Raw genomic sequence first — 24,345 nt, 5'->3', positions numbered from 1 at the left:
ATGAAATAGGCACAGGGTGGTAGAACATCACGGGCTGCTTTGAGAAGTTAAGAGAGTTAGGTGGAAAACGCTATACGGAACAGATATGTTTTGAGTGATGATGTAAAAGTTGATAAGTCCGGAGACGACCGGATGCGATGAGGGAGAATGTTCCAAAGGCGGGGCGCAGTGTGGCTGAAGGATCTAGCGCCCATGGTGGCCAGGCGCGCTGTAGGGGTGCAGAGGAGAGTGGAACTTGAGGAGCGGAGAGGACGAGGCGGAGAATAGATATGAAGTAGTTCAGTGATGTATGGTGGGGCAATAGAGTGGAGGGCTTTGTAGGTGAGAAGGAGGATTTTATAGTTTATACGGAAGGACACAGGGAGCCAGTGAAGTTGTTTAAGGACAGGGGTGATATGATGTGAGGATGGAGTTCTGGTGATGATTCGGGCAGCAGAGTTCTGGACAAGTTGAAGTTTGCGAAGTGATTTGAGAGGTAGACCAGTGAGGAGTGAGTTACAGTAATCCAAACGAGAGGTGACAAAGGCGTTAATGAGTATTGCCGTGCTATCGGTGGTGAGTGAGGAACGGATGCGGTTTATGTTACGGAGATGGGAGTAGGCCGACCGGGTAGTGGTATTGATATGCTGAGTGAAGGAGAGAGTACCGTCTAGGATGACACCCAGGCTTTTAACTTGGGGGGAGGGGAGGACAGTATTGTTGTCAATTTGAATAGAGAAGGTGCTGGTTTTAGAAAGGGTGGATCTGGTGCCCACGAGGAGAATTTCAGTTTTGTCAGGGTTGAGTTTCAAAAAGTTATGGGTGAACCAGGATTTGATATTATGTAAGCAGGTAAGGAGGGAGGGAGGGGGGAGGGTAGAAGATGGAGCAGCAGAGAGGTAGAGCTGGGTGTCGTCTGCATAACAGTGGAAATTGATGTTATGTTGCCTAAAGATATGTCCGAGAGGAAGGAGATAAATAATGAAGAGGAGGGGCCCCTGGACAGAGCCCTGGGGCACGCCACAACTGACAGTAGAGGGCTGGGAGTGGAAGTTCTGGAGATGGACGGACTGGGTGCGGTCAGATAGGTAGGAGGTGAACCATGAGAGGACCGAGCCGGCTATGCCGATGGAAGCAAGGCGATGGAGGAGAATATTGTGTGAGATGGTGTCAAAAGCTGCAGTTAGGTCAAGGAGGATGAGGATGGAGACAAGGCCAGAGTCTGCGGCTACTAGGAGGTCGTTGGTGATTTTGACCAGGGCAGTTTCAGTGCTGTGAAGTTGGCGGAAACCAGATTGAAAGTGTTCGTATAGGCTATTGGCGGAAAGGTGGGTATGGACCTGGTGGTGAACAATTCCCCCTTTTTATCTCTTCTAGAGATCATACTGTTGCAAGAACTTATGTTCTTCCTTCTCTAGAGTGCCTGTGACGAGGAGGGGCATCATCTGTTTAACATCCTGTTTACCTTCTACAGCAGTGGTAATTAAACGGGTGCAAAGCAATTCTGTTTTTTTTCCTTTTCTTCTTTACCTTTTATTCCATCCTGTGCTCTCTGCTCACAGTCTCCCCAGAGTTCAAAACAGGTCAAGAGGCTGCAGGGCTTTTTTTTATTCAACCCCATTCCTCTGAAACAAACTCCCTGTTGACATCAGACAGGTGTTACATCCAAACCTAAAACTCACCTGGAGGCCCAAACCTTCCACTAGTGGCACAGTCCAGATTACATCTTGCTTTATACTTGCTACAATTCTTCTGCAGGAGATTTGTTTTTAGTCTCAATGAATCTTTAAAATGTACTTATGTACAGTATAATCCACATCATTGTCCCAGGTTCATTGTCATCCTGGACAATGAACCTGGGATCAATCAGACACCTGATGGTGTTGTGAGACAAAGAGCCTAAAACGAAAGTTACGCATGTAACTGCGGTTCTATGAATCCTGAATGACCGCCAGAGGGCGGTGCTGTAAGCACTGAATGTTCCCTTCGCGCATGCGCAGTTCGAGTATTTATACCAACAAAGTCACGTGTGACCCTGGATGACCCCCGGAGGTGATATATTCCGGCGTCATCCAAGGCTCTTTTCCTACAGATTCTTCTCGCGAGAACGCGAGGATTCTGAGGGACAAGAGAGCTCTGGCGGTCATTCAGGATTCATAGAACCGCAGTTACATGCGTAACTTTCGTTCTATTTCATCCTTTCTGACCGCCAGAGGGCGGTGCTGTAAGCACTGAATGACTTATACCAGCGAAGTCACGAAGAATCCTGAGCATCCCTCTCACGGAGAGGGCCCCCAGGCCTCCGTCCGGAGGACCACATCCAGCGGCTGAGGAGTGACAACATTCAGCCTATAGAACCTGGAAAATGTGTTGGGTGATGTCCATGAAGCCGCAGCACATATATCGGCCAAGGGTACTCCTCTCAAGGCCGCCCATGATGTTGTGACACCTCTAGTGGAGTGGGCTGTCACGCTCTGCGGCAAGGTGCGATTGTCTGCCGTGTAGGCATGCGAGATGACCTCGACAATCCAGTGGGAGAGGCGCTGCTTAGAGAGAGCGCGACCCCTCTTAGGTCCCCCATAGCACAGGAACAGCTGGTCAGCTGTTCGTATCGCCGCTGTAGCTGCCATGTATGCCCGCAGTGCGCGTACCGGGCACAGTAATCTCAGCCTGTCCCCACCTGATTCCGGTGGGGGGTCAAACCGCGCAAGCCGTATGGGTTGATTGCGGTGCGAACCAGACAGCACCTTTGGAAGGAAGGCTGTGTTTGGCCACAGCGTAACGCCAGACCCGTCTGGACTCCATCTCAGGCATGTATCACTGACAGATAGGGCATGCAGCTCGCTGACGCGTTTTGCAGAGGTAATGGCCAGCAAAAACGCAGTTTTACAAGATACCCACTTCAGTTCCGCCTGTAACAACGGCTCGAAAGGAGGCGTGTACATGGCCTCCAGTACCAGCGGCAGGTCCCATGCCGGTGCACGTGGGCGTGTCGGAGGGCACAAGCGCCGGGCGCCCTTCAGAAAAAGAGATACCAGTGCGTGACGTCCCACCGTATTGTGGCCCGCCCAAACATGGTGACATGATATTGCAGCCACATAAACTTTCAGGGTAGAGGGGGAACGGCCCCTCTCCAGGAGGGATTGAAGGAAATCCAGGATCGTGGCCACTGGGCAAGATACCGGATCCTCCGCACGCTCAACACACCACTGTGCGAACAGCTTCCACCTGTTCTCATACTGCTGGCGAGTGGACAGTGCCCTGGCGTTCAGGATGGTCTGCCAGACAGGGTCCGAGAGAACTGTCCGCTGCAGTTCGGACCCTGCAGCGGACAAACCCACAGCTGGAGACGTCGAGGATTGGGGTGCCAGATCCTCCCTCCCAGCTGGGACAGAAGGTCTGCCCTGTGCGGAAGGCACCATGGCCTGCCGCGACAGAGCTCGCACAGCAGTGGGAACCATGGCCGTGCTGGCCAGAAGGGGGCCACCAATAACAGTCTGTGACCCTCCCGAAGAACCCTGTGGAGTGTTGGAACCACAAGGGATAGCGGCGGGAAGGCATACAAAAGGCCCCGGGGCCAGGGATGGGCTAGAGCATCCTGGCCCAGGGGGCCTGTCAGCCCCATCCAGGAAAACCAGAGGGGACAGTGCGTCGACTCCTGCGAGGCAAACAGATCCACCTCCGCCCTGCTGTAGAGGTCCCAGATGTTGTGTACCACCTCCGGGTGGAGACGCCACTCCCCTGGAGGGAGCACCTGCCGAGAGAGGTAGTCTGCGAGCTGGTTCCTCTCTCCTGGTAGGTATATTGCCCGCAGGCTGGCCAGGCGTGGTGTGGCCCACACCAAAAGGTCCCAGGACGCCTTCAGAAGCTGCGCCGACCTGGTCCCACCTTGATGTTTGACGTGATAGACGGTCGAGGTATTGTCCGACCGAATAAGCACGTGTTTTCCCCGTAGGCATGGCAAAAAGTACTCGAGGGCTCGATGCACCGCTCGCAGTTCCAACACATTGATGTGGTCGGTGCGTTCCCTGACAGGCCACTGCCCCTGTGCCGTCCTGTGTTGCCACACCGCTCCCCATCCTGTGGGGCAAGCGTCCGTAGAGACAACTTCTCTCCACGACACTACAATGCCCATGGGGACCCCCCTGGACATGTAGGCCCTGCTCCGCCAAGGAGCCAGGGCACGAAGGCACCGCCCTGATACCCGGAGCCTCTGCCGCCTGTGGCGCTCTGCATCCAGGTGGAAGCCGTTCAGCCATCTCTGAAGGGGGCGTATGTACAGCAGGCCCAGAGGAACAATCTGCGAGACAGAGGTTAGCTTGCCCAGAAGACGGAGAAACACGATGTAGGGCAGCGACCTGCCCGGCCTGAAGTGGCGGAGCAGGCAAAGAATGTCGCCCACCCGAGTCGGGGTTGGGCGAGCCATCATGGAGACTGTGTCCAAGGACATCCCGATGAAGGTCACCGACTGAGAGGGGATCAGACAGCTCTTGTCCGGATTGACCCGGAAGCCTAACCTGGCCACGTGGGACAACAGACGAGCCGTGTCCCGAGTGGCCTGAGCCTGGGATTTGGCGCAGACCAGCCAATCGTCCAGGTATGGTAACAGCCTGATCCCCCAGGCTTGCAAGGGAGCAAGAGCCGCTTTCACACACCCGAGTGAACACCCGCGGTGAAAGCGACAGCCCGAATGGCTTTGCCCCAGTACCAAAGGGCTGATACGCCCCTGACGCTGCAACCGCCGCCCAGGGGAGTAATCCAAGTGCCAGGAACTGGGAGCGGGGAGCGCGAACGCTGCCGTCACCAGTAGCAGCTGAGAGTGTTGACTGTATGTCTCCCCTTTTTTTGTTTTTTGTTTGTTTTTTTTGTTTTTTTTATTTCAAAGAAAAAACCCGACACAGCGTCCCACCCGCAAGGTAGAGACGATGCAGCAACCCAATTGGGAGTGGGGAGCGCGAACGCTGCCGTCACCAATGGCGGCTGAAGGCGGGTGTACTTCCGTCCTGTTCTTGTTGTTTTCACAAAGAAAACAGGTACAACAACTCACCCGCAGGGGAGAAATGATGTAGCAAAGCCAGTGTGGGAGCGGGGAGCGCGAACGCTGCCGTCACCAATAGAGGCTGAAAGCGGGTGCACTGCCGTCCTTTTCTTGTTGTTTTCACAGAAAGAGCAGGTACCACAACTCACCTGCAGGAGAGAAATGATGTGGCAAAGCCGATGTGGGAGCAGGGAGCGCGAACGCTGCCGTCACCAGTAGAGGCCCGTTTCTTTTGTTTTGTTTTGTTTTTTTGTTATATTATAATATAATTAGGAAACTAGCTACATCGTCCCGACCAGTGGAGAAACGATGCAGCCAAAGGAAAAAATGGGAGAGGGGAGCGCGAACGCTGCCGTCACCAGTAGAGGTCGGAGATACTGTCTGTCCGTCCCTCCTCTTGTCTCGTTTTTCTCTGTCTTGTTATATTATTATATGATTAGGAAGCCAGCTACATCATCCCGACCACAATGGAGAGACGATGCAGCAAAAGGAAAGAATGGGAGAGGGGAGCGCGAACGCTGCCGTCACCAGCAGAGGCTACAGGCGTAGCGTCGTTAAAGAAAAACAACTGCGGCGGTTTAGCCGCAGCGGAAAACACAAGTAAATGTCCTTGATATTGGCAAATGAAACACCGCTATGGCGGCGGAGCAATCAAACTATGCAGCCGACAGTCAGTGGGAGAGGGGAGGGGAGACGCTACCGTCACCACCAGCACTGCAATAGCACTAACGAAAAACAACCACGGCGTTGTCACCGAGGCGGACGCACAATGCGTCCGATGCCGAGAGAAAAAGAAACAATGGGAGAGGGGAGCGCGAACGCCACCGTCACCAACAAATTCGGCACTCCAAAAGAAAGCAACTTTTGCTGCTGCGGTGCACCCACAGCGAAAGAGCGTACAATTATTACCTCCCGGGTAATGCAACAACGGGAAGATCCCGAATCCACAGTCGCAGCCCCTGGAGGGCGAATCCGCTTCTCCGACCACTCGAGTCACGGGGCTCCCAGCAACTGGTAAGGAATGTGCCGCTTGCAAAGCAGTCGGCCACCATGCGAACCGCGCGCGCGAGAAGAAAAGAGGAAAAGAGCCTTGGATGACGCCGGAATATATCACCTCCGGAGGTCATCCAGGGTCACATGTGACTTTGTTGGTATAAATACTCGAACTGCGCATGCGCGAAGGGAACATTCAGTGCTTACAGCACCGCCCTCTGGCGGTCAGAAAGGATGAAATAGAACTTCTGCACAGTACTGTATATCAAACTTTAGTAACAAGACAGTCACGCTAGCAGCTTAGTGAGACGGTATTTATGCACAGGAGTGCATTCAGCTGAGCAAATATTAATAATAATATGCTAAATGTGACAATGGCAACATGTTGATGTTTAGCAGGTCTAATGTTTACCATGGTGAGCATGGTAAACATTAGACCAAACTGTGTTACTGTGCTAATATTTGTTAATCAGCTTAGACTTCAACTATATGTTCATAAACCTGGACCATCTCCTGCCACTCAGTCAGTGATTTGCAACATCCATCCATCCATCATCTATACCCGCTTATTCCTAACCAGGGTCACAGGGATCTGCTGGAGCCTATCCCAGCTCTCTTTGGGTGAAAGGCAGGGGTACACCCTGGACAGGTCACCAGTCCATCAGTGATTTCAACATTTACCTGGAATTAAACAAACTCAGCTAAATGTACAGCCACAGTCTGATGTGACACACAACATGTACGGTGACGGTGTTATGAGAGCAAGGCAACAAGAAGAAAAGGCAAAGCTTTGTCTGTGTGCCTGCAGCCACAGCAGTGAGTGCTTACTCTTTCATGCATTGACACAAATCCTGATGTTTATTGTTTTAGAGTCTTCACAACTGTTCAGCCACCTCAGGGTGATTTCAAGCCTTTTCCCTTCGGTCTAAAGTATATCCATAAAACTACTTTCTAAACTGTTCCAAGTGTTTCAGGATAGACTTTTTTTATACCGTGTTTTTTTTCTCACCTTTACTTTTGCTTGCAGCAGCTGTGGTTCCAGGCTTGCGTGCCTTGGCTCTTCTCCCTCGGCTCTGCCCTGTCTTAGGGGCCAGCTGAGGTGCAGGAGGGCCACCACCCTCCTCCTCCTCCTCCACTTCTTCCTCAGGGCCGACCAGGTTCTTCTCTTGGGGCAGGAGCAGGCCGACGGGAAGCAACGTCACAGTCTTCACCTCATCCAGATGACTCAGAATGTTCCCTGTGATCCACAGAAGGAAACGGGGGATTTAGAGTGTGACACAGTATTTCCTCTGTTTATGGATGTTTCGAAGAGGAGAACAGTGTGACTTCCACTCTTGTCTGACACGCTATAGAGAAAACACTGAAAACCACAATCTGATGCAACGGAGAACTGAAAATCACATTCATGACCCTAAATATTTCAACGTTGCTTTGACTGGAGTGAAGGATGTTTTGCTTACCTGCACTGTCTTCTTCAGTCACTGAATGTATGTGAGCTCCAGGTTTCTTTGAGGTTTCTGTTTTAGCAGACGAAGACGTCACATCTGAGAAGAAGAGTAAAGAAGTATAAGGCATAACTCCAACTGTCCCCATGATTTCTGTCCCTGTAACGTCATCTACCCGGTATCGATGGAGGTGGCTGAAGTGGAGGCTTCAGCATGGGCTTCTCCATCTTCTTGGCATAGAAAGCTCCGTACCAGACCCTCAGCTCTGTTCCTGGAAGGACATCCTGGGAAACAAACAGCAGGTGCAAACATGAAAACCACACCGGTTTGCTATTGGAAGGCTCAGGTTTAGGATGGATGCAGGTACCTGGGAGGTGTTGAAGTACACCTCGTCATCCTGCTGGTAAGCTGTCAGATTCTGGTGCTTGTAGTCGGTCGCCGGTCGTACCAGCATCATCCAGTTGCAGTCTTCTTCACTGCTTGAGTCAAAACACACCACCATGCCGTTCTTCTGGAAGATCTACACACGGTGGATTAAGAGGGAAGGAAGTTAAAATACAGTAAAAACATCATATTTGTTTATTTGAAACAGATCAGCCATTATATATGTCAGGATTCATCTATCTGCATCTTCAGAGGAAATGCTCCTTCCTTCTTTACGTGGGAGACCCTCTTAGCCTCAAAGGGTCCAAACCGGGTTCTCTTGACCAGCCGGTGCAGGACGAATACTCCCTCCTCCCCGTCAGAAACCTCCCTGATCTCTAGGCTGTTTGGTAGAGACGACCTGATCCAGCATGAGAGCAGCATGGTATGTTAGGAAACAACGCAAAAATCCTTAATTAATTATAAAAAAAAAACTTCCCCCAACTGGCTCCACCCAGTGATCAGTAATAGATGTCTATTCAAAAAAACTTTACTGAAAGGCCTCAAAGAGACATACCAAGATGAGCACTGGGACAAGTCACTACAGCCTGGATAGTCAAAGTTGCACCACAATCTCAGTTATTCAATCAGTATTTATTGCTGAAAAGAAGAACTCGATATATATTTTAGTTCTAACCCCTGCAGGGACATGACTGACGTTTTGCAGCAACAGTTAAGTCAGATGCCAATAAAAACATCAGGAAGCAGTTTATTAATCACATACAGACCTTACTGGATGCAGGCTTTCGTATGCGAGGACTCTAAAGCTTAGTATGATCACAACGAGCTGTTTTCCACTCCGTTCCTCAGAGTTTAAAGGTATTTCTTTAACTTTATTCAGCCTGATCCTGGGCTTCAGAATATTTTGAAACCAGACTGCAATGGTGAAAAGAGGAGCAGCTCTACCATGTAAATACCTGGACACAAAGACTGTATCTTCACAAGAGTGCTGTCATCAACAGCAAGTGAGTGTTTTTGATTCACAGGTAGTCAAATGATGTAAACACTCAGATTATAGATATGTTTTGTGCATAGGCTTCTTGATTATAGACATGCTGATGGTGCAGGAGCATGGCGGCGTACTCTGTCATTCCAACAGATCTTTGCAGCCTGACAGTTCTCCATTGTGATGGTTGATGCAGCCTCAGGGTAAAAGTCACGTCAAATCAAAGATGTCCTCAGAAGAACTGTAAGGCAATCCGTTATTTCTGCATGTCACTGTGCTGAGCAGATAATCTCATTGAAGAACCAGTAGTTAGGATGATGTACAGAAATCCCTTCAACAAGCTGCTCACAAAAAATACAATCATTAGCTGGGTTAAAAAACAAAAAAAAAAAGAGCCAATGAATTTGGTTGCTACCAAACATGTTCACACTCTTCTGTGTTCAAAGCTACATCTTTAAAAACAAGAAATCATTAAATGAAATGATGAGGATTTCATACAGAAGAAATACAGGATTGAAATAAGCACAGAACAAGATTTGTTAGTGCATAATGCGACAAGTATGGCAGAGTGTCACATCACAGTCCCTGGATAAAAGTTCATTCACTTCCCTTTTGACACATTACTAACTCTGCTGAGAACAGTAGTGTACAGGACTATCTTTTAGGAAGACAAGGAAGAAAGTTGCATATAGTTTGAAATCAATACATATACATAAAACATAAACACTCACATATTGCTAACATTTTATGTTTCTTTTTTTTTTAAAAGGTTAATTTATTTGAACAGTTGGTGGTGCATGATAACATGCCTTCTGTATAAGTCAATAACTGAAATCTTTGTTAGATACAAGGCTGGCATTTTTTTATGCAGCTCTGTTTTATAGATTCTTTTACAGTATGCACATTAAATGTACTGATCTTGTTTGTTAATTTATTTATTAATATTGGATGCTTGATTTAAATACCATATTTCATAGTCTTAGTGTCAAAAAGTAGTCACATTACTATCTCCCACCCACACTGGTCTCCCTTTGTGAATGTTTCTAACACAAATCTGAACTAAAGAAGAGTGTCTGTCACAAGAGTAGCTCCTGTCATTGCACTTTCAATAAAGGTACTAAAACTGTGCAAATCATACATATACCACTCTGCTCTTCATCCATGGTCCTGTTAGTCCACTGTATGAAGCTTTACAGTTTACAGCAGGGAGAGCTGACCCTTTACACTTTGTGAGGTAAAGAGTGATGGCCCATACCAGTCTCTTCTGTCGGTAACTAGGCCATAAAAGCACTTAAAGATTTCAAAATGTTGCATAATATCAAATAAAATAAACACGCTGAATAATATCCTCTGAAATGCCATCAGCCCAGGACAGGCTGCCTTCATCCACACATGCACACTTGCTTCTGGTGGAATATCTGCTTCTTGCAGGAAGCTGTTTAAGCAAGATAGAGCAATAAAAGGGAATATTTTTCCATATGCACAGCTCTGCCATTCACAATATGTAGATTAGGCATCACAGCGAGGAGATTAGCCAGGAAGTTTGCCAGTGCAAGTTTAAGGTGGAGGTGGTGATGGTAGTTGTTGTGGGAGGGACTGAGGTGGAGAAAAAAAAACAAACAAAAAAACAACAGGAGTTGGGTGTCACATATGTGGTTCCCCCATGGAGGTAGAGCCGTTGGCTTTGCTCTTATTCTTACTCTTGCGGTTGAGCATGCGGCTAAGAGTGGCTGTTCGGCTGGCCCGCTCCACTGCAGCTGGAGACTCCAGGTAAACCAGGTCATTGTGCGACTGGCTCATCCCTGGGTCCTTGCGCTGGTGTCGCCGCCGGAAAAAGAGCTTGGCACTCTTCTGTAGGAAGCTGCCTATAGCAGGGAAGAGGGGGACAGGAAACATACTTTAACAAAAGAGCGACAAGGATTAGGTCAACATGACATCACTCAAAGCAAAATAATGATTAAAGATACAAAAAATGAGTACAGCTGACAGCTGTGTTAGTTGGAAATTGCTATTGTTGGTGAAATATCTGACATGAGTGTGACAGATTAGGGAAAAAAAAAACAAACAATGTATTCCCTCTTTGACTATGACGCTTTCCTCTGAAAAGAGCTGTGTCTTTGGATATTTACATTTTGGTTTCAAATGTATGTTTCTTCACCAGCTAACACATAATGAACTTTTCCAACAGGGAGCAGCCACACAAGTGTCATTACTTCCTTTCAGCATATAAGGAGTTGTAGGGGTTTCCTCCATCTCTGTGGAAAGGTTTACACTGACAAAAAAAAAACGAATATAAACCAACACTATAAAGACTAATAAATGATCAAAAAAGAGATATCAGTAACCTCTGCATAGGAACAATTCCTAGACTGAAACAGTGAGAACAGACTCTGTAGGTCCAGTGGTGAATTTTCTTAACTATATGCAGTTCTTCAAAAGTACCACCACAACAAGCCTTTAAAGTACAACATATAACAAATGATCATTTCAAAAACATTCACAGAGCTTTGTCTAGACTACACTGCCCCACAGCACTTTCAAGAAAAGCAACTACATGATCTAAGACATGAGCTGATATTGAATTGATTTTACATGAAACAGTGACTGACAGCTCAGAAAACAATGTTATCTACTCTACTAAAAACTACACATACTAGAATACCAAGGGTACTACAAGTAACTCATGAGGTAACTTACTCATCTGGATATAATGTGTGCATAGCACTGCTTTCCTCTTAAGATGATAGGGATGAGAGTTTGAAAAAGAAAGGTTGTCACAGAAGAAAAGAACAGACAGACAACATCAATGAGAAGCAACAGATGACCATACAAACAGCTAAACACACACCTGATTCAATATTGACCTTTTGGCAATATGTTAAGGACTTTTACTTTATAGAATAATTTTCTACTATAAAGACTGTCCATTCAGAGGTAATTATGGCTTAGAGTCATCAGTGAGTCTCTTCTGCAAACTCTCACCTCTGCTCTTCTTGCAATTCACCTCGGACACACACATGGATAGTGAGGTATGGTCCAGTTCTTCTCCTGTATGGCTCTCCCAGGCCTCTGGAGGTCGGCCTACTCCAATGGGGCCTTCCTGGGGCTCCGACACCTCTGGAGTGGTACTGGTCCCTGACACAATCGCTGTGGTCACATCCTGGGTGGAGCTGCCTTCTGACATCGAGGCATCCATTGCTGCAGCGTAGCCTGCCATCAAAGCTAGCTCATCATCCTGAGACAAGGGTGTCTGGGAAATGATGTACACTCATATTTTAAAATTGTTTTCTATTACAGTGATGCTTCATTTGGTGTAAGATTTTCATTTCTTCAATGCCAGAACAAATGCTTGCTCTAATATCATGACCAAGCATCTTTATGATTGAAACCGCATAAAGCAGCAGTCATCAGCTCCTGTGTCCTTACTTTGGCGATGCCAGAGATGATGATGGTACTCTTCTTCACTGGAGACTTGAGCTTCTGCTTGGCAGACTGGTGGAGTTGTCTGATGGCAGCCTCAGCCACTGGGTCTGTGCCATTGAGCATCAGCAACTCAGTATCAGAAGAGGACAAGGCCTTGCTGAATGTGCCCCCCAGCATAGATGCCTGCTCTGAAACGCGACGTTCAGTCAGCTTGGGCTTGCTGACCACAGCTCTCTGGGCAGGATCTGAGGGAGCACAAAGGTAACAATAATAATACATTTCATTTATAAAGCACTTTACATTTTAAAAAGGTATTTTTACAGACTACTTCATGAGTATATTGAAAGTTAAACTGCTGAGATTTGGTCATGTACATTACAGAGTTGGAAATAGTGACTACAATTTTAGCTGTGCTCCACCGTTTTCATAATATTTTGGATATGTTGGCCAAATCCAAATTTTGTCCCTCCAAGTAACTCAGACTTGATTTTTTTTCCACAGAACTGTGAACAAACCAAATTAGATTTTTTTTTTAATCCAGTAGCAGGGTGCTCTGACCTCTGGTTTTCAAAACTGAAATTCTGAACATTCGGAACATTCAGAAGTTCACTGCATGAAATGCAACAGCTGCTGAAGCTGTTCTTACATCAGCAGGACTAAAATCGACACAGAAGTGCCTTTATACATCAGCACTGAGGAGCTGTACCTATGTTGAGTCCAGGTGGGAGTGCTCGGCCTGGCTTGCTTTTCACTGCTGTGATGGTGGTGACCACTGTGCCACAAGGCATGACTGTACGGTCCATCTCCACCCTCTTATTGGAGACTGGGGTGGGAGGGTGCCAGGACCTCACTTCACTGGGTTCTAGGTAGGTAAACTGATGAACATAATTCGACATATTCTAACTTAGTGTCACTGAAAACCTCAACTACATAAAAACAAACTGTATCAGGGAAATGTGCAAAAACATCACAGTGTTTACAGGGATGACGGTCTTACATCAGTAGTAAGTGTTCCAGTCACAATGTCTTTGGCCATGAGTGCAAATGTTTGCTGTCCTTTGGGTTGCTTCTTCACAAGATCAAAAGGCACTGATACCTCACCCAGTATGGAATCTGACAAAGCGAAAACACATATTTAGCCTGGTAGTACCAAAGCATGCAACAGCCAGAGCTCAGCAACAAAATAACTCTTCATCATTATGAATGACACAAATATCAAAAGGAAGACATTCAGTCATTTCCTGGCTTATCCCCTTACCCTCCTGAAGTTGTCCCTCATTCCTCAGCTGAATATTGAGCTTTTTGGATCGTCCATTCAATTCACTGGTGAGACAGGAAAGCAGGTGAAAAGAGCAAAAACATTTCTGGAGTATGCCAATTTAAAAGCCAACATCATGTCAAAGAGAAATCCTGCATGGTAAAAACATACAAGATAAATGGCTGGTCCCAAGAAGGGCTGGTTGTGTTCTTCAAGACTGAGGTGCTGAACTTCTGTGGAGGATCGTCTAACTGCAGTAAACACAGAGGATTCACACTGCCTACAAACAGCAGAAAATCCTTCAGTTGGCATTACAATAAAACTGTCTGATCCATGAGTTAGCAGCAAATTACTTTGAAAGTTTAATGACAGCAGATCAAACGTGCTGTTGCAAGGTGAAATCTTGCTGTGATCACTTCAATTGTTTTAATGTATAAAAGATGAATTAAACATTGGAGCAGGCTCAAAGAAATAGATGAAAGCTCCTTCTCAGCACACAAGACTGAGCAAAGTTAGATGGAACCCATTTACTGAAGCTTTTAAACTGAAGTTTCTTTGCCACATGCAAGGCTCCAATACTATACAAGCACAGTCGCCTAATAAATGCAACATTAGCAAGAACCTTCAAAAATAGAGTATCTACTGCTACAGCCCTGGATCTGCTTGCCAAAGGAAGTTTCACAAGTGAAGCTAAGATAAGTATCCCTGTTCTTCACTTCAGGGCAAGGAAAACAGTGAAGAGATGAATGCTGTGTCATGTCTCTGATGCACAGTACTCAATATGGGGTTGAATACGAGTATTTCCCCGCAGTGCTTGACTGACCAATAGGAAAATGGCTAATTACAGAAACTATCAGATCAAAGTTGTAGAGGGTGATGTTATGGTCTAAGAGTTCATTACTAGGAGAGCAACATTTGCTTTAGTTTCATGGCTGGTGCCTGATGCTTTGTTGTTGCTCTGATCATAAGGGAATATCACTTTTGTGCAGGTCCGTACTACCTTTCTGAGTGCACCAGTACTGATGTGGGTGTATAATTAATATATTGGCAACACTAATTATCTTTCCCCAGTAGACAACCACCTTTGACAGCCATCTGAAACGCACATCTATTGCAGGTTACATGGAAAGGCTCTGGACAGGATGAAGCAGCTATTTTTGCAAAATAAAAACTGAAACAGTCACTAAAATGGTAATCATAATAAAACCATATCTCAGCAGCTCTCCATCAATCAGGCCTTTATGACTGAGTTGCCCAACATAAGCCACTTTGAGAAAAACACATATGACAAACAACATATAAAGGACTGAGAGAGCATGAGGAACAGAAGCAGTAATACTGGTATTACTGTTACTGCTGTTGGTGCTAGTCAAGCATGCTGAAGGCCCTTGTCCTTTCGCTTTACATATTTTGCAGACACAGTCTCCTGTACAACGCACTATGACTTCAGCACAGCAGTAAGCTCTTGACAGAAGATAACCTTGGAAGAAAACTTTAAAAATCCTTTACAAAGCTGTAAAATGTCTTTTTCTGAGCCAATCACAATGAAGTAGCATTTTGGCTGCGTGGTGTAGTTAAGTTGTAGTCCTACAGGTTTGTGTTAAATGACCACTGCAGCCATAAAGGAGAGAAATAACACATGTTGGTTTGTGAAGGTTGAAAGTGATCATAGCACAGATTATAGTTACATCCATTTCATCAGAAGCTGGAAAAAGCATTTGACCTGCAGCATCTTCCTCCTGACTGAGCGTCACCCGGATGTTTTTCACCAGCAGCTTCCAGTCATGGGCACGGGGGGGCTTGGGGGGTGAAACCACTTTGTTTTGGGTCTCCTATTGGAGAAACCATAGTAGGTAAATATTTCATCAATGATGATCTACCGTTTGCAACATTACAGCGACAATGTAAGCAAAGTATTCCCAGCTCAAGTTTACATGTGAACATATGAGGTATGATCAGATGAAAAACACAGGACAGTGTGTGATGGCTAAGCAAAATTAAATACAGTGAATTTTCTCTTCAGTTAACTGTATGGCCATAAACTTTTATACCTGGAGTGCATTTTAACATTCTTGAAATAACCTTTAAAAAGAAGCTCAACTGCAAGCCAAACTGATCGGACTGTTATGATACTTGCTTATAAATGTATGGATTAGTCTGTCAAACTCCAGCATACTGCAAACAGTCACTGGAATGACAGACTTGCACACACCTGCATAGTGTTTTTACGCAGCAGCTGTTCAGACATATTGTATCAGGCATGAATCCTCCTCTCACCTTGACCTCTGAGGCCTGAGCTGGTCTGCAGCTCAGCAGCACAGAGGGACACGTTGCATATAACAGCTGCCTCAATTGCTCCTTTATGGCTGCTACACTGCAAGCATTGGCCTTGTTCTGAAACAGAGAGACGATTCTTTCACACTTCACACATTAAAAACATAGTAATGGTTTGTTTGTTTGTGCGTGTGCGCGCACACACACGCGCGCGCACACACACACACACACACACACACACACACACACACACACACACACACACACACACAGAGGAAAAGAAAGAAAGATGTTTTGCTTTAAATAATTCTGAGTAGGATGATTTGGACTATTTTCAAGTGTATTCATACGACACCCTCTGTTCATGTGCGATTATCAAACTTGAGTCTTTTCTATTTACCTCTCATTTACACAACCTGATGAACATGAACACTAAATTCATTTCTATAAAGACTGATTATCACAAACCAACATTCAGTTTATTATAAAACGAAGTCAGTTCCTCTCATTACCTGCAGCCCTAAAATTACCTGGGTGAAAATGGGCATCACCTGCAGCTCTCCTGTTTCTATGTGAGACACCCCCCAGCTCACCTTGACCTCATCTTCAGCTTCTTGCATATCTAGATCAAGCTGAGGGACACAGAGGAGAGAATAGCAATACCTTTTACATTTACTACAGGTTTCACTGATAGTAGCATCAATAATAATAAATAAGAAACACGAGATTAAACACAATGGGAGTCTGCATATATCAGTAGCCTGTATTTTGACTGCATTATGGAGTGTGTGTGCATTTCTTTGGGTTTGTGAGAGTGAGTAAAGGACAGAGTAGTTTAATGTGGAGGATTGGTGGCTCTAAACTGTGACTGTAAGGGTTACCCCATCAACACTGCTACTGTTATTTAGACTTCAGTCAAATAGCTGACAGTTTGACGGCATGATTGTTGTTGCAGAATAAAACCTTGTTATTTTTTCTTTGGTACTGAGGGGATGTTGATGTTGCGGTTTGCTAGATTACTGTGTGGATTACTGTTTTACATGTCCTCTTGTTCCTTGGCAGTCAACTAGCAGTACAGGGCAATAACACTGGTCTGGGTGTGGTGATCCTGAAGTGTGCTTTATGAATATGCCTACACAACCAAAAACTTTGGCTGCAGCAGCTGCACCTGTGATGGTAGGTAGGCTATTTGGAGGTCTGTTACCTGGAGAGACTCCAGGCACGACGTATAATATTAATATAACCTAATGTTGGATAGGCTCTGAGGTATGAATACAATACAGCAAAATCATAACTTACTGAATGACTATTTTATGATGATATTACCGAGATGTGACATGTAGTAACTTCAAGAAATTTCAGACCTGAATTTCCCTTTGGGATTGAATAAAGTTTATCATCTTATCTTATGATATTTCTTGCACAGTATTTCCAACTCATTTAAGTTACTAAATATTATCACATTTTAAGCCAAGAGAAACTTTTATAGTAATAATATAATAATTAAAATGATTAAGTGATTTTTTTAAATATTCAGTAGACAATTTCTAAACTGTGGAATAAGAACAATATTAATATTTACATTATTCAGTGACTGGACTTCCCCAGTTGTTATTAAATAGTCCCACAAACTTGCTCCACATCATTCTAGAGTAGCTGGCATGCCCCTGGTCATCACTCCACAAAAGACAAAACTTCTACTGTAAGCCTGACAAACAACTTCTTGGAAAGGTCAGCAAGGTGTACATAAACAGAAAGTTCATCTGACAGACAACATGAAAGAAGAAGGCAGGAAAGAGACCAAAATCTTTCCTGTATAGTAGGCCATCATGCCCCAGCATGCCTGTGGAATACAGACATGCTGGGGAGGCCAACACAGTCCCTTATAGTAAGTGATGCCAAGCAAAGGCCTCACCTCACCAAAGGCCTATTACACATTGTTGAGAGGACTGCCAATTGTGCAGTCATACAACAGATAAGGTAAATATGGCATTTGCATTTCATTGCAGTAGTGCGTTATAGGACAAAGTACATGCAGCATGCTATAGTGTATAATGTGTATAATTGTGTCCCAGTACTGTAAATGGCTAGTTTCCATGCACTCACAACACGACAGTCAGGACAATTCTAGCTGGGATCTCTGTCAAAAGCTAACAAATGTTCCAGTGGATGGATGGAGACGTGAAAGGACCTCATGACTTTTCCAGAACAAGTACAAAACAGTGAAAGTGAAAAGACAAGAGTCTTCCTTTGTGTTCCTGCTACAGCAACTGATCCACCACAACAACAAAAACAACCTGACTCTAATACTGACTTCAGATTTGTATCCTCTCAATCTGGTTGTATTTATGCCACAATGAGGTCAGGAGGTGTGAAAAGCACCTTACTGGTTTAAAAATAGCCATAATACAATTAGGTTAGCTTTTATAGCAGCTTGTATCCATACATCAGTTAAGATTTAACTCCTAAGAATAGGATAAAAGCTTACCACTACCACAACAACAACAAAACACGCAACCCATGACATATCCAAAAACATCACCTTCCCCTCCAATTCATTTCAACACTGCATCCAAGTCTAAAGACACAGGAACATTTTGCTGATGAGATATGCACATGAGATTTGGGCATGACGAATCAAACAAATGTGATTTCCCGTTAAGAAAAAGTACTCATTAGACATTTTACCACAACTCCAGAGTGCCATCGATTCTGTACCGTCCCCTGACAAATGTAAGTGTAAGCTTTACTGGAAAAGGGCCTGACAGTGATTTTAATGAGGTCTTTGGGACATTTGCCAAACAAAAAAAAGAAAAAGATACCCTTACCATTTAATCTAATCTTGCTGCAGCAAGAGAGTCAATGCTGGGCAGCACATCATGTTCAATAAAATCTCCTATTAAACTAAACCTCAGTGACTTCCCAACAATGTAACCCTGTTACTTTTCATGTCTCAGTCTTAAATGGATATTTACCAAAAGAACAAATGAAAATTGTTATTTAAACTTTGACCACCTATAGAGCATTTACCTGCAGCTCCAGTGGAGCTATACAGACCCTGTATTTACAAGGATCTGCTGTCGCCATGGCTGTCGATGCCGCACTGAGACAGAACTGTAGTTTCTCCCCAACCACAGTGCAGGAAGCGGCCTGTTGGGAAGACAAAGTGAGCCATTAGTGTAAATGTAAACCTACTGAGAATGTTGTTGCTGTATGGTAGATTACTGTGTGGATTATTGTTTTGCATTGGCTTTTGCTCCTCTGTGCTAAACTAATAGTACAGGGTAATAATGCTGGTCTGGGTGTGGTCATCCTCATGTATTTTATGATTATGCTTACTCTGTTTAGCTTTGGCTGCAGCAGCTGCACCTGTGACTGATAGCATGTTGTTACATGATAACTTAATATTAATGTTAGGTAAGCTACCAATTCAAAGTTACTGAATGAATGTTATATGGTGATATTAGAAATGCTGCTGAAATGTAAAAGGAATAGCATCTGTAGTAGCTTCCAATGGCATTATCAATAGATTCAATTATATACAAGTATAATATATCACATTCATCTCAATGGAATACAACTTTAATAGAGTAAATTGTATAGTGTGTGTGTGCACATCCAGTTTGGTATTAGAACACTGTAAAGGCAAACAAAACATAAACATAAGTGTCAGACCATTACTGTTTGTCTACTCATACTTACTGCTAAACCTGACAGCATAAACACCCACAGTGACAGACATGTTTGTTTTCATTCCTTGTGGGAAATTCAAATTGACGTAAATTAGTTTTCTGGAGATCAACCTTAACACAACCACTGCTTGCCTAACTGTAACCCTTACCCTTAAACCAAGTTGTCACCCTAAAATTCAGTGCATTGCACAGTAGGGGCCAGCATCTGGTCCGTACGAGGAAGTCCCAACAGTGTGGGTGAATAAGCAGGTTTCGGTTCTCACAATGTAAGTTAAACCAGCTGCATGTACACACGCCCAAACACACATCCATGCCATGCGGGTAAAGCCTCTGTTCATTAGCCTACACAGATTCAACAACAGAGCACCTGCTATGTTGGTCCACATCCCGATGATCACAAAGAAAGTGCTGAGTTTGCACTTGGAACACAGCAAAGCTAACCAGGCCAGAAACACAGCCAGAAATGTGTCCCTATGTGACCTCTGTGAAAAATGAAGGCCCACAGTTGACAGTCTGTTTAACGCACATTTTGCATATAATCTGTAGGACTGATGAAAGAATTACCATGCAAGAGTTTCATCCCATTTCTTGAGCACAAGCATTCATACATGGTGTCTTTTGTTTTTGGTAATAATGCATTACAAGCATTTCATGGACACATGAAAAGGTAAATGCTAAGCAAACTAACTTTAAATTTCCCAAACTTAAATGTTTGGGGCAAACGTCTGTGCCAAAGTTAACGAGTTGATGAGTTGTATGGACGCTCCCACTGCACTAAACTATGGATGGGAGCACAGATTCGAGGGACTGCCTTTCTCAATAAAGTACATAACCAAGAAAATAAATATATAGTGTGTGTGGCCTATAAATGTATAGGAACACTGAAGCTGCCAAAAAAACAACCTGGAGTGTATTTATTTTTAGAGGTTGCTGGAGAGAAAGCTACAAAATGGACACTCACGAGTACAGGTGACCTCAATAAACCCCAAAAAAATACATTCATTGATCGCTGAAATGAGACAACACAGAAGACCCACAACATACAGCATAAAGGCATTTTTCTGTGAAGGCAAAGCCCCTCAGCTGCATTCATGACAAACTGACTGTGACTAACCTTGTTCTTGGCAGATTTCTGGTAGCTAGACACACAGCTGACCCCGAGCTCTGACGCCTCAAAGCCATCCTCTTCAAATGTCAACAGAACAGCACTCTGTAAGGAACAAGACAGAAAAGAACATAAAACAAAAGCAAACAATTATAACACAAGTCACAGATCAGGAAAATAAAGCTGATGTCTGCATTTGTCTGTGGTGCAAAGTATTCCCTTGGCAGTCCAGTGCATAAATGCTGCCTGACAGATGTAGATGTTCAGGAATGGCTGGAGGAGATGCATTTTGAGTGTGCATTAAAAAGGCCAGACTAGTGTCAACCGACTAAAATGCTTCAGTTGGATAATGTAAGATTTGATTAATGTGGCTGGATTTATAAAAGCAAGTCTACCTATATGAAAATTTCCCCAGCTTTTTCCACTCATCTCCTCAGTTTTGAACCAGGTCACGTCATATGACAAGCTGCAGTTTCTTTACTGAAGTCACCTGCCCCTTGGTAGACTGATGGCTTTGTGGTCATGAGACTTACCCCACGCTTCTTGGATTCGTCATTCAAAGCCCTGCACCAGGCTCCTCTCCACTCACTTTTCCAACCTTTCAGTGACAGCGCCCATCCGAGCAGAGCAGCGGCTTCCTCCTTCGCCGCATTGTCCCCCGCTGCTGTCTGCTTACTGCCCACTGCCCCTTGTTGGAAATACTGTATGAAGTACAGTGCTAGAGTGACCAGGGAAGCGATAAAAAGGGTGACCATGCATAGCCACTGCGGGTCCTCCGAAACTAAATACGAGTCGGAACTTTCCAAGTCGGACATTGTCAGCAAATGAACGCGATATCACAGCTTAACACACCTCTTCGGAAACATTTCCTGGCAGCCTCATAGTATTTATTTGGTCAGGGAACGGCGAAGTCAATGGAAGCGCTCTCCCTCAGGCGATAACACTAGAAACCTCAACCCCCTAAACAAACTGCGCTTCTTCTTATCCATGTTGCAGCTCCCCACAGCAGATTTAAACGGCATACAGAGGTCCCAAACAACGCAAGCTGGCTGTAAAGACATGGACCCCTGTCAGAGAGCTAAGGGTAGTCTATGTGTTCATGTAGAACACGACATTCTCCTCTGTTAGCTTTATTAGCTAACCGGACGTTAATCTCCGCCGCGGTTCGCTTAAGCAGCTATTCCTGATCAGCTCCAGAGCAGCCAAAGTTCCCAGAGTGCTTATTTCCTGTGTTGACGGTTCAGTTCAGCTGCTCCACATACACATAACGAGCGTAAGTGCCATGAAAACATACTGAAAGTGAGCAGCACTAACGCGACCGTGGACTCCGCGGCTCAGCCTGACTGTACAAAGTTATATGTGGCACAAACTCCAATTCCCAGAGTGCACAGCGACAAATGCGAGTGTTCGTTGGTCCTCATGCGACCCGAAAGGTATTTTCCAACTCCGGCTGATTTTTGGCTTTTATATTATTTATTATAATTCACCAGTACAATATTATTATAGTAGATTAATTAAATTGCTTTAAAAGACAAACTCTAGCAAACCAAACACATATTTTGAACTACGCGGGTTGCCGTAGATTGCCCCGTTGACACAGATGTCCCTTGTCCCTGTTTTGTTTGTAGCAAACACTTAGCTAGCTAGGTTCAGCTGTTAAGTCTTCTTCCTTTTCATACATTTTTATTACAGGTAGGATCCACTTTGTAAATAAATCTGTTTTGTATTTTATTATAGTATAATATAACTAACTACCTTGTAGAATAGGCTCCTCCTACCCGTTGAGGTAAACAAAGTATATTTTCCAGCAGGCAAACAGCAGCCATCGTTCCCCTGGTCGTGTCGTCGCTGTCTAATGGAAATAGCTCTCATATCACAATGAATTGTCGCTCCGAGGTTCTTGAGGTAACAGTGGAGGCAAGGCAAGTGGAAGAGGCTATGTTGGCTTTGCTCCACACCATTTTACTGCACCGCAGCACCGGGAAATTTCATTACAAAAAGGAGGGCACCTACTCCATCGGTACCGTGGGCACACTGGACATCGACTGCGACTTCATCGACTTCACCTTCGTCAGAGTGTCCTCAGAGGAGCTGGACAGAGTGATCAGGAAAGCTGTGTCTGAATTCAAGGTAAATATAGGTCTCAGCTTATAATTGCATACTGCGAAGCACAGGCAGGCCTGCAATTTAAACATTTTATGATATGCTGTGGTTACAGGACGCTTTGAGTAACTCTGGCAGCGACGGCATGGGGCAGATCTCCCTGGAGTTTTACCAGAAGAAGAAGTCTCGCTGGCCTTTCTCTGACGAGTGCATTCCTTGGGAGGTGTGGAGCATCAAGGTCAACGTTGTCAACCTGGCGAATGAGCAGGAGAGACAGATCTGCAGGGAGAAAGTGGGTGAGAAGCTCGGTGAGAAAGTCATTAACGTTGTTGAAGTCATAAATCGCCACGAATACTTGCCAAAGATGCCCACCCAGTCTGAAGTGGACAATGTTTTTGACACCAGTCTCAAAGATGTACAGCCATACCTTTATAAAATTACATACCAGATCACTGACTCTCTGGGTACCTCTGTCAGCACTACCATGAGAAGGCTGATTAAAGACACCCTGGCACTGTGAGGATGCTCCAGGACAGTGAAGAAATATAAGGATGAGTTTATCCATAACTGTATCCAACGTCAGTTCTGACAAGTCTTTGTATGCTCAAAAACATGGCTTGTCAACTCTGCTCTTGATATAATGAAGCAATTTCAGTGTAATCACTTTTCCTGTCTCTTCTGTGGCTTTGGTCTTACTTGTACCTTAAACTTCTTGATTATGTCACATCTGTTTTTAAAGATATTTAGTTGTTTTTATCTTCTACCATCTAGACGTGCAACTCTAACAGTGTAGCAAATGACACTGTATACTAGTTTATTTTTTTAAGTTGTGTTGTTGATCATGTAAAATCTGTATATTGTAAACAATTGTAAAATAAATGGAACTTATGGTAATTATACTCATCAGTCATATCTATTTCAACCTAAATATTGCCTCTGTAAATTTATCCTGGCCTTTCATATACAGATCACTGCTGGCAAAGATTAACTCACAAAACTTGATGATATAACCTGATTTTTTTTTTTTTTTGTGCAAAAGATAGGAGTGAGTTTGAAAACAGATTTCCTCACCTATGTCAAAACTTCCTCTTTGCACACTTTTTCATGGAGAGTGTGACCTTACACATGGGTAGGACAGGATTTCCAGTTTGCTGTTTTTCCAAATTAAAGCAAATAAGTTCACTCCCGATTTTCCAGTTGAACTTGTCATAGTGGACCACAGGTTGAAAAACATCCCCCTGGCTCAATGTTGTCCGAGAACAGGATGGTGTACATTTTCACATGCTTAGCTCCATTGGTAGGTTAATAAATTCACTTCAATTAGTTGCAACATTCACACTATTGGACTGACAAGTGGCTGTAAATCATCTTTACTACTTAATTCTAGAAAATTAATATGAATTAAACGGTACTGGGGAAAAGTCAATTCAGAGCTTGGGTATGTAAAGTTGAATGTTCATCTGATTTAGAGCTGCAATGGTTCGTGGGTTAATCATTGCAACCATTGACCAAACTGTTTAGTCATTTTTTTAAGCAAAAATGTTAAACATCGCTGATTCCAGCTTGTCAGAAATCATACACTAGAATAAATATCTCGGTTTCCAACAATTGGTTGGACAAAACTAATAATTTGAAAATGTCATTTTGGACTGTGGGAAAGTCAAAA

General features: G+C 44.5%; 3 protein-coding genes across 5 annotated transcripts in view; 1 reads left to right on the top strand and 2 right to left on the bottom strand.

Annotated features, from left to right (window-relative positions):
* The window catches only part of LOC113143045 (PR domain zinc finger protein 15-like), an 11,750-nt gene extending 3,365 nt beyond the window's left edge, over positions 1 to 8,385 (bottom strand). The window contains exons 1-5 of the mRNA XM_026328506.2: positions 8,086 to 8,385; positions 7,823 to 7,975; positions 7,631 to 7,739; positions 7,471 to 7,554; positions 7,020 to 7,247 (exon numbers count right to left, since the gene is read on the bottom strand). Coding sequence (XP_026184291.1) covers positions 7,020 to 7,247; positions 7,471 to 7,554; positions 7,631 to 7,739; positions 7,823 to 7,975; positions 8,086 to 8,262 — 751 coding nt within the window. The 5' untranslated portion in view covers positions 8,263 to 8,385. The remainder of the gene's footprint in view (positions 1 to 7,019; positions 7,248 to 7,470; positions 7,555 to 7,630; positions 7,740 to 7,822; positions 7,976 to 8,085) is intronic.
* c2cd2 (C2 calcium dependent domain containing 2) overlaps positions 1 to 21,942 on the bottom strand; it is a 25,273-nt gene extending 3,331 nt beyond the window's left edge. The window contains exons 1-13 of one of the 2 annotated variants that reach the window (XR_003296994.2): positions 21,110 to 21,942; positions 20,586 to 20,681; positions 18,810 to 18,929; positions 16,310 to 16,411; positions 15,783 to 15,899; positions 15,229 to 15,337; positions 13,677 to 13,785; positions 13,506 to 13,570; positions 13,245 to 13,360; positions 12,954 to 13,122; positions 12,251 to 12,492; positions 11,807 to 12,074; positions 8,796 to 10,689 (exon numbers count right to left, since the gene is read on the bottom strand). Coding sequence is in view for 1 of the 2 variants with exons in the window: in XM_026328238.2 (XP_026184023.1) it covers positions 10,469 to 10,689; positions 11,807 to 12,074; positions 12,251 to 12,492; positions 12,954 to 13,122; positions 13,245 to 13,360; positions 13,506 to 13,570; positions 13,677 to 13,785; positions 15,229 to 15,337; positions 15,783 to 15,899; positions 16,310 to 16,411; positions 18,810 to 18,929; positions 20,586 to 20,681; positions 21,110 to 21,391 (2,016 nt within the window). In the remaining variant the exon portion in view is untranslated. Of the gene's footprint in view, positions 1 to 8,567; positions 10,690 to 11,806; positions 12,075 to 12,250; positions 12,493 to 12,953; positions 13,123 to 13,244; positions 13,361 to 13,505; positions 13,571 to 13,676; positions 13,786 to 15,228; positions 15,338 to 15,782; positions 15,900 to 16,309; positions 16,412 to 18,809; positions 18,930 to 20,585; positions 20,682 to 21,109 lie in introns of those variants that run through there. The other variant, XM_026328238.2, reaches the window with a different exon arrangement.
* Positions 21,943 to 21,993: 51 nt separating this feature from the next.
* On the top strand, positions 21,994 to 23,578 carry atg101 (autophagy related 101). 2 transcript variants are annotated; one of them, XM_026328490.2, is made up of 3 exons: positions 21,994 to 22,009; positions 22,385 to 22,706; positions 22,795 to 23,578. In XM_026328490.2, the coding sequence occupies exons 1-3, from the start codon at positions 21,996 to 21,998 to the stop codon at positions 23,197 to 23,199; spliced, it is 741 nt and encodes a 246-aa protein (XP_026184275.1). In that variant the 5' UTR covers positions 21,994 to 21,995; the 3' UTR covers positions 23,200 to 23,578. The 2 variants fall into 2 exon arrangements, with proteins under 2 accessions (XP_026184275.1, XP_026184277.1); XM_026328492.1 differs by lacking the exon at positions 21,994 to 22,009 and adding an exon at positions 22,109 to 22,268.
* The last annotated feature ends 767 nt before the right edge of the window (positions 23,579 to 24,345 follow it).

Source organism: Mastacembelus armatus, chromosome 14 (assembly GCF_900324485.2).
Source record: "Mastacembelus armatus chromosome 14, fMasArm1.2, whole genome shotgun sequence".
NCBI lineage: Eukaryota > Metazoa > Chordata > Actinopteri > Synbranchiformes > Mastacembelidae > Mastacembelus > Mastacembelus armatus.
The sequence above is the reverse complement of the archived record's forward strand: the minus strand, read 5'-3'. Positions and strand labels throughout refer to the sequence as shown.

What these genes read in the sequence shown, in the direction of transcription:
- atg101 (XM_026328490.2), top strand. An exon ending in AAGCTGTGTCTGAATTCAAG is followed by an intron (nt 22,707 to 22,794) that starts GTAAATATAGGT and finishes CTGTGGTTACAG; the next exon opens with GACGCTTTGAGTAACTCTGG.